This window comes from Chiloscyllium plagiosum, chromosome 34, assembly GCF_004010195.1.
Source record: "Chiloscyllium plagiosum isolate BGI_BamShark_2017 chromosome 34, ASM401019v2, whole genome shotgun sequence".
NCBI lineage: Eukaryota > Metazoa > Chordata > Chondrichthyes > Orectolobiformes > Hemiscylliidae > Chiloscyllium > Chiloscyllium plagiosum.
Window position 1 is genome coordinate 17,060,137 of NC_057743.1, and position 9,841 is coordinate 17,069,977.

The 9,841-nt window shown below is 46.7% G+C and overlaps 1 protein-coding gene across 1 annotated transcript in view; it reads right to left on the reverse strand.

Annotated features, from left to right (window-relative positions):
• Positions 1-974: 974 nt before the first annotated feature.
• Positions 975-9,841, reverse strand: part of LOC122540237 (short-chain dehydrogenase/reductase 3-like) — a 21,472-nt gene continuing 12,605 nt past the window's right edge. Inside the window, exons 2-6 of the mRNA XM_043675646.1 lie at positions 7,356-7,499; positions 6,409-6,528; positions 4,782-5,020; positions 3,176-3,301; positions 975-1,581 (exon numbers count right to left, since the gene is read on the reverse strand). Of these exons, the coding sequence (XP_043531581.1) occupies positions 1,497-1,581; positions 3,176-3,301; positions 4,782-5,020; positions 6,409-6,528; positions 7,356-7,499 (714 nt within the window). The 3' untranslated portion in view covers positions 975-1,496. The remainder of the gene's footprint in view (positions 1,582-3,175; positions 3,302-4,781; positions 5,021-6,408; positions 6,529-7,355; positions 7,500-9,841) is intronic.

Here is a 9,841-nt window from a genome sequence, read left to right on the forward strand (position 1 = left end):
GTTCTAACGAGAGGAAGATGGAAAGCTTCAGCCTCTAGTCTCCTCCTAGATGTTAGGTACAGTAGTAGCATTTTAGCAATGTTGAAACATAGACTGCAAATCCAATTGGGAAATGTTGCAGTCTCTGTCTAACTGAAGCAGAGAGTATAGAAAAAGGTGGTTGACACTGAGCAGTACAGTGAGAGAGGCGAGACAAGTGCTGATTGAACATTCCTGATCTTGGATGTAGGTTTGCTGGTTGAGCTGAAAGGTTCATTTCCAGACGTTTCGTTACCTTACTCGGTAACATCTTCAGTGGACCTCATGCAAAACAATGCTGAAAATTCCTGATTTCTATTTATATGTTTGGGTTTGCGAGCGAGCTCAGCTTCCAACTCAGCGAGCAAACCTACATCCAAAACTTCAACCTGAGCTACAAATCTTCTCAAAATTCCTGGTCTTATCCTGGCCAAGTGGAAATACAAAATGATAAAACAGCACAAGGGCTTACTCTCTTGTAACCAAGGAATAGAGCAGAACTTTGCTGTCAGAAATCTGACTCTTGTTAGGGATTCAAGATCAATTGTGGTTATAACCACAGAACACAAACCGTCTCCATCTTGTATGTGGCATGGAATCCAAGTTCCTTCTAGTCTTAATCCCTGTATTTCCCATGGCAGGAGACAAGAACGGGCAAACCACGGATGCAGCTACTCAATCCTGCAACATGTTTACTGAGACAGTCAAAAAGTTGAGGGCGGAAATGTTCCACCTTCACTTTGTGTGTACATGCAGCAGGTGCACCCATACAGTAGCATTTTGGGACCAATCCACAAACAGCGATGCCCAATCAACGGTTTTTTAAAAACTGCAGAGGGATAAGGCAGCAAATGGTAGGGGTTTGTGGAGTTGGATTACAAAGCTGCCAGTGAACAGCTGAACAAGTTGAAGTGTTCCTATAAATACTTTCAGCAGCTAGTCATTAACATCCCCTAGATAGTCACTTTTCTATTTTATTCATTTACTAAATCCAAGAAAGAGGAAAAATAGTTAATGGTTTTCAGCCAGATGGTAAATTACAGTTTAAATATTAACATTTACAATATGATTTAAAATGAAAAGTGATGAGTCGAGTGGAGCTGCAAAGAGTCATTGCCACAGCGTGAACAAAACACATCTGGTGTATTCACTTGGAATAGTGACCATCACATGTAAGAGTAGAAGTTACGTAGCATTCCTGGTGAACCATTTCCAACGCTCCACAGTCACCTATTTCCATATTTAACTCAAGGAACAAGTCACCTTGATTTTGTTTCTGGTCCCCACATTAACGTCCAGTTTGACTGTACACAGTTTGCCTTGAGGTAGCTCTGGGCTGTGAGGGTTCGATTCTTAACATTACGCAAGATATGATGGAAAACACCCGCAGAGCTGCCTGCCGCGTGCACATTCTGTTCAAAGTTCATTTTCCAGCTTGCTTGCAAGATTCAGGTGGGATCAGTGTGGGGCTGTCCCTCTTATGTTCGTCCTTTGAAGCTGTCCATACAGGCATAACTTCCTGTAAATCTGTAAATCTCTTCTAAAGCCGTGTGCGGGAGGATACTGCAACCCAGAGAGGGGGAGAAATAAGGTCAAAACCAAGTGCTGTTTATTACGACGTACAAATTAAACTGTGCAGCACCTCACTCAGGTCTGTCTCAATGTGTATTGTGCACAGCATTACACCCAGACTACTTCTTGAGCACAGTGAGAACCCAAAACAGCAGAAGAGATGAATGACCAGTTAGAATGTTTTCTGCTCTGAGCGAGCAATGTTAGTCAAGGTACCAGAACGTCTGGTTCTCGGTTAATGCCAACAGGATGTATAATGCCACCCTAAGCAGATGGAGTCCCGTTTCACCATTGCAATGGAAAATTAGTATCTCTCAATGCAGTGTTCCCTCTGGATCACACTGCAATATTCACCTTGGTTGTCTGCTCAAATCCAGATGAGGGGTTTAGCCTATAGCCTGTCAGGCCCAGGGGAGATTTATCAATGGTTTAACCAGTATTACTACATCAGGGAGTGGCGTCAGTTTGTGAAGGTCAGCGCTGCAGGGTAAAGTCTGATCCCACACATTGTGGGCGGCACGGTGGCACAGTGGTTAGCACTGCTGCCTCACAGCGCCGGAGACCCGGATTCAATTCCCACCTCAGGCGACTGACTGTGTGGAGTTTGCACGTTCTCCCCGTGTCTGCGTGGGTTTCCTCCGGGTGCTCCGGTTTCCTCCCACCGTCCAAAGATGTGCAGGTTAGGTGAATTGGCCATGCCAAATTGCCCGTAGTGTTAGGTAAGGGGTAAATGTAGGGGTAGCGGTATGGGTGGGTTGCGCTTCGGCGGGTCGGTGTGGACCTGTTGGGCCGAAGGGCTTGTTTCCACACTGTAATGTAATCTAATATAATCTAATCACACCCACTTCGCAGTCACAGGATAGCAGTCACCCTCGCTCATTCCCAGCAAGCCGCTAGTCAAGGCCACCTCAGCACCCAGTCCAGCTCAGCAATGCACAGGAGGAAGCCTGAGGCCTTTCTGAACATGCAGTGACTAGGTGAGTTTACAAACCAACCCTATTCTTAAAGCACAGTCAGGAATATACAGAAGCTCCCAAGTAGTTCAATCAAAGCTGTATCCGCCCCTTGCAGGCAGGAAATGCTTCTCGTCTCACTGACCTGCTTTGGTTTGAAGACAAGCCCGAAGAGCCTGACAGAAAGTGTCATCACCAGCTCATTTCACTGGTGACCTTCTCATGCTGTCAGTGACACAGCCCTAAGTAGCTGCACCGTGGGTGGTACCGTGCTCTGTGAAGGGGACTGCAGCTCCTTGTCCATCAGAACTCCACATGCAGCTTTTACTCTCACAACAGGCACTCAGTCGAAATAAGGGAGGCCCATCTAATCCACCGGAATGAGCCAGCACACCCTCCTCTCCTCCCCTCCAACCCTGATCTTCGTTTAACATGAATGCTGATTGCAATTAATGTTTACACACTGGCCACTCTGCAATCTACATTCAGCTTTAGCCAGTTAATGCTCATGTTTCAGCCCCCTACCTCCCCTTTACCCAAAAGTAATCAATCGCACCCATCCCCTTCTTTAAGAAGCTTTTTCAGGCACCTCCTTCCAGTGGACTGGGGTGAGGGAGTGACCGAGGGCTCACCTTTTCATGATGACCAGTAGGTGCATGGTCCAGGGTAGCAGCAGGAGGGCCTGGTTAGTCTGTACTGCTTCCACTGTCCGGCGGGCAACTGTGTCCGGCTTCAGGGGAGGGAACAGCTTTGGAAATCTGCAGCAGGACAGAAAGATACACAAAGGAATCAGATTTCTGTTTAGCACCACACCAGGGGTCAATACACAGTTCCATCGTAAGATCTGCTCAAAGACAGGGTGGGTCAGGATGTGTGCAGACACCTCAGGGATGGCACTGACTTGGCACTGGGCTGACCTCAAATCTTAACGATTAGTGCCAGCACAGTAGGCACTGACTCTATCCAAGAGGGAGAGATCTGAATGGCACACTGCCGTTCTTAAAACAGGAACATGAACTGATTTATGTTTGCTGCTTTAATAAAAAAGACCAACTAAACCCTTCATCTTTGTTGAAGTTATATGCACCTTCCCAGTCTCTCAATCTGGATTCAGCTGATTCAGAGGCTGCTAGGACAGCAGCTACGATCAGACTCAGGATCACAGGGTTAGGAAGGTGGAAACCTGGCATCTAACGAGGGCAGGTTCCATTGCTGTGCCCATCTCCGGGCCACTCACTGGATTTAGCACTTTAATTAAAAATCGCATCAACAATCAATGGGAGGCGGTTCCAGCAAATTGACTACTATCAGGAAATGCCACTTTTTCATGTCATTCCAACGAGTGCTTTCGATAACATGTTACTGTACATCAGCATTCGAGGTACTGAGCAGGGAACAAAGAACAGTTTGTCATTGGATTAGTGACTGTCCCACTCTCTCTTGAAACAGTCTTCACTGCATTGACTTGTTCAAGATCCTGCCTGGATGCTGCTTCGACCTTCCTTTCCCTCCTGAGCTCTGAATCCAGAGGTGACATTTCTCTATCTCCCACCTCTTACTCCAAATCACTTTTTGTGCAGTTACCTCTACATTGTAAAACCCTTCCCGCCCTCCTTCACCATCCTATAACCTATAGGCCTTCAATGAAGAATCTCCCTTTATGTAGCATTCTAGCATAGCAGAGATCCCCATGTATTTTGTAACTAAGCACAAGCATGGTTATAAGGCAAAGCAAAATGGTCAGGTATCAATCCCCCCCCCAGGCTCCTGCTCTGCAGCAGTGATGGTCTCACACTGTAAACTATACACTTCACCATCGGCACACACAGTGGTAACAGTCTGTACCATCTACAGGATGTACTTCAGTGATTTGCCAAGCCTCCATCAATGACCAGATCACCTGGAAGGACAAGAGTGGCAGATGGGAGCACCACTCCTTGCAAATTCCTCTCCATGTCACAAACCATCCTGACTTGGAAATATAATCATTGTCCTGGAAAATCCCTTCCTTACAGCATTGCAGGTCTCCCGACACCATCTGAATTGTCATGGTTCAAAAAGGCAATCACCACCACCTCAACAGATGAGGAACAGGAGATAGCTTAGCCAGTGATGCTCGCGTCCTGTGAAAGAATTCATTTAAAATGAATCCTTCACCCCCTAACAGCCTGTGGTGAACACTGAGCAAAAACCCTGCAACTGACCCAGTTATGGAGAGTTCTGAGCGAGTGCACTGACCTTGTCTTCATGCCGTGAAACATCTCGGTGCTGGTGTGGAAAGGGAGCACTGTCGTAGCATTGACCCCGGGACAGTCGAGGAGGCCCAGGGTCAGACTCTCCATGAATGCGAAGGAGGAGGACTTGGAAGTGCAATAATCAATGGCACCCGGAATGGCAGACAGTGCCAGCACAGAGTTCATGCACACAATGTGTCCGTGTTGCAGTTCTAACATCCGAGGCAAGAACGCTTTCGTAGTCTGGATGGGAGGGAGCGAAAATTAGAACTACGCAAAAAGAGAATCTTACAGTCTCAATCACTGCTTTCACCCTGGTTCCTAGGTAATTGACTGTTCTGAGTTCTGCAATTCTGTGTCTGGTACTGGATGGTATTGGAAGAAGAGGATGTTTTCCTCCAATGTCATGGCCAACATCCCTCCCGTCAAGTTAACACTGCCAAGACCAGAACATTAAAATATGAACAATAAGTGATTGTCAACTCTACTCCTCACTCTGCTATACCGAACAGGAACCACAGCAGCAGTGGAAACAGCCGTATCCAAACTGACTCTCAACTACCACAGGTCCTCCAGAGTAAAGCAAAACAGAAATTCACATTTCCTCAATTTAAGCCCCGATAGTCATTCCTGCAAGGCTGTCAACACAGGCAGCTCCACAGGGAATAGTCTCAAGCATTTCCAAAACCACACGTGTTTTTTAAAAAAAAAATCTTTGGTTTGTTTGGCAATCAGAAATTGATTTCTGACCAGCGTGGTGGCTCAGTGGTTAACTCGGGTTACTGTCTGTGTGGAGTTTGCACATTCTCCCAGTGTCTGTGCGGGTTTCCTCCGGGTGCTCTGGTTTCCTCCCACAATCCAAAGATGTGCAGGTTTGGTGAATTGGCTAGGCTAAATTGCCCGTAGTGTTCAGGGGTGTGAGGGTTAGGTGCATTAATCAGGGGGAAATGTAGAGGAGTAGGGGAATGGCTCTAGGTGGGTTACTCTTCGGAGGGTCGGTGTGGACTTGTTGGGTCGAAGGGCCTGTTTCCACACTGTAGGGATTCTATGTTCTATGATCAAAAGAGATGGATGTCGGTGCCCAGAATGGACTGCTGAAACCTCCCAGCCTCTGTGTTACGATTGGGAGGTCAATCACACAGACTGGAGGATTCAGAAATTTGGCAGTGAGCTGGAAAGTAGTTTACATTTACACAGCAATTTAATAGATGCTCCACACAACTCAAAAACATTTCACACAAGTAAATTACAATTAAATGTGTCACTGGAAATAGTGGACCATTTTCCAAATCCAGTTAGCACAAATAGCTATTAAAAGATGGATGACCAGTTAATCTGGTTTTGATAGTTTGCACTGAGCGAGCCACTTTGATCAGGACAGTAGAAAACATCCCCTGCATTGTAAAACCGATATCGCCATGGCATCTTAGTCATTCACCAGGATAAGAGAGGAATTGACTGGGTTTAACATCACACCTCTTGACAGTGCAGCACGCCTTTAGTTCTGCAACACTGCACTGATCCTAAAGCTCATACCATCATTAAACAGAAGCTGTTCTGATTATAACAGATGGCTGTTGTACAGGAGGGGATGAGTGTATTGAGAAGATGCCAAAAGGGCACGTACTGACCCAGAACTGGCCAAGCGTGTTGATGTGTTGGGACTTCAGGAGCGCATCATCGTCGCTATCGATTAGAGTCTTGCCATGAACCACCCCAGCATTGTTGACCAAGATGGTGACATCACCCACCTGCACACAAACAGAATGATCAGTCACAAACCAATCCCTCCCTCCCTCAGACTTCAAACTAAAAGCCTGAGCCCGCACTCAGACAGAGGTTAACAAAGTTCAGATTTGAATTTCTCCCTCACCCAGAGTGCCTCAGGTTCCCTTCATTAATACAACACCTCACATCACATTACAAAATCACTTTCTTGAAAGGGTTTGCAGGAAAGTGTGGCAGCCATATTGGGGCACAGCAAGATCCCACAGGCACCTAAATGAGAGTATGTTGGGCACTCAAATCAACTGGATAATCATCATCCAATCTGCTCTGCTCTGATAGCCTTTCAGAGATAAAATTAAGGCCTCTTACAATGCCACAGAATCCATAAGCGTACTTCAGAACAAAAATCTCCCATCAGGCCCCAATTTACTAATGACCAGACAACAGCCACCAGTATGTATCCAGGTTATAGACTTTTCTTTCATTGGATCGGGGTATTGTTGGATGGAGGCGATATTTGTGGGATCCTCAAATGCCCTTGAACTGAGTTGCTTGCTAAACCATTTTAGAGGTCGGTTGGGAATCAACTTCATTGCTGTGGGTCTGAGTCATGTGTAGGCCAGACCAAGTAAGGATGGCAGATTTCCTTCCCTAAAGGACATCAGTGAATCTGACGGGTTTTTGTGACTTCCTTGTCACTGTTATTGAAACTGGCTTCTTATTCCAGATTTTATCAATTACTGCCTTGGTGGGAATCAAACTCCTGGCTACTTTAGTCTGGGCCTTTAGATTACTAACGACGTCACCACCATCTGGCCCAATCACAGGCACGTTACTGGAGCAGGCTCACCTTCTCCCGTACGGCCTTGGCTTGTTGGTAAACTTCCTCCTTGTTCCCTACATCGCAGACAAAGTAGTGACACTCAACTCCCAGGCTCTGAATCTCTTCGCAGGCCTCCTTCAGACATCTCTCAGTCCGCCCCCAGATGATGATCTACAAGGAAAGGATCATTTGTGACCAGTTAGATTGTCCAGACATTCACAAATGTAATTCAACATTTAAGGAGGAAATCTTACGTCTCCACAAAGCTCCCTTTTGAAGTGCAGATTCCTTAACTCTGTTTGCAAACGCTGCAGCCAATCTCCATGCAGCAAGACCACATGATCAAAGATTCCATCAACCATGTGTGAAGAAGACCTGCTCATCCTGCTCTGGGATAAGCAGTGGCTTTTACAATCTCCTGAGAATATGTGCCCCTTAGTTCTGATACTGTGTGCTCTGGTCCTAAACTCTCCCATGAGGGGAAACATCATTTCAACATTTACCCAATAAAGTCCCTTAAGAGTGTTTCAATGAGATCACCTCTCATTCTTCTCTACTCCAGTGAGTAGAGTTCCCAACCTGTTTGACCCTTGCTCGTGGGCGGCACGGTGGCACAGTGGTTAGCACTGCTGCCTCACAGCGCCAGAGACCCGGGTTCAATTCCCGACTCAGGCGACTGACTGTGTGGTGTGGAGTTTGCACATTCTCCCTGTGTCTGCGTGGGTTTCCTCCGGGTGCTCCGGTTTCCTCCCACAGTCCAAAAGATGTGCAGGTCAGGTGAATTGGCCATGCTAAATTGCCCGTAGTGTTAGGTAAGGGGTAAATGTAGGGGTATGGGTGGGTTGCGCTTCGGCGGGTCGGTGTGGACTTGTTGGGCCGAAGGGCCTGTTTCCACACTGTAAGTAATCTAATCTAATCTAATCTAATCTAAAGACAACCTCCCCATATCAGGAATCATTCTAGTGAACCTTCTGTGAACTGCCTTCAATGAAATCAAAGCTTTCCTTTAATAAGGAGACCAAAACTGCTCTCTGCACTCCAGATGTGGTCTCGCCAGCACCTTGCTCAGTAAAGACATACTTACAGCAAATCGTTCGATGGCCAATGCTCCTGAACCTACAAATCTGACAGAGCAAAATGCACAGGACTTCAAAAACACAACAAGAGCCTCTAAATTGTCAATGCTGATAAAAGACTGTTGGATATTGAACAGGTTTTATGCAGGATTAGGAAAGGAAATAATCCTGACAGTCTGAAAGGAGATGTCATTTGGAACAATAGGGGCACACACAGGGGGAGGAAGAGGGGTGCCTTGCGAGTTGAAATTCCACAAGGGTTTGTGCCAGGGGGCAATGAGCCACATTATACAATAGCTGTTGCCCTCACACAAACTAGTGCCAAGGTGGTGCAGTCTGATTAGCATCAAGATAAAAAGAGAAAAGTCACACAAAAAGAGGTTGTTTTCATTGATCTGTAGAACCAGAAAGGTTGCTGTGTGGGGTCCGAACACAGCCTGTTAGTCCCTTCAATTCTTTGTTGCTTTCTTTGTTATTAAATAAAAGAGATTATTCCATGAATTAAGGCAGTGCAATATATCCCTGCAATATTCCAGCCTGCCTCTGTGTTGACCTAAAATGCATCCAAACGAACTCACAACTCCAGGTAATCCTGTGTGAGGCATATGATAAAAGGCACTATATAAATGCAAGTTTTACAAAACCCACAAATCATGGAATTAAACTGCAAGATGCACTACCCTAAGGAAGAAGCGGCCTCGCCAGTCACGTTTGGAAATCGAACAGCCTTCAGAGACCCACTGGGACTCGAATCCTGTCACTGGAAGCAAACTAATTCCCCTCCGTTCCCCCCCAGCACCCACCTCCCCTTCCACAGGACAGACACACTGCTGAAGCCTGATTTATTTTGCTGATTTTTCTTGGATTTCCTCACCCCCTCCACGCCCCCTGACCTCTGGTTTGACATTTGCATTTGTCTTTTTGTCAGGTGTCCGTTGGGTGAGCTGGGGGTAACAGGGGAAAGGGGGCACAAAGCTCGGAGTGAGAGCCAGGCTGAGGCAGACCGTGCCTGCAGGCTGCTGGGCTGCAGCGAGGAGCTGCCCTCACTAATTTCATGGTCAGCGAGTTCTGAATTGGAAGTGTGTCAGGTTCAGGGGATGCCGGCTGGATGCCAGGCAGCGGGACCACGCACACAGCAAGGCAGATCGTTCCAGCACACAGACACACACACGGGCACACACAGAGATACTAAGGCACACAGATATACACACAGGCGCGCACACATACACACACAGATACAGAGATACACAGGCACACTGATATGCACACAAGCGCACACACACAGAGGCACAGAGATACACAAACAGGCACACAGAGATACACACAGATACAGAAACAGGCACAAAGACATTCACAGTCACGCACACACACAAGGCACACAGATATACACACACAGGCACACAGAGATACACACACACAGGCACACAGATATACACA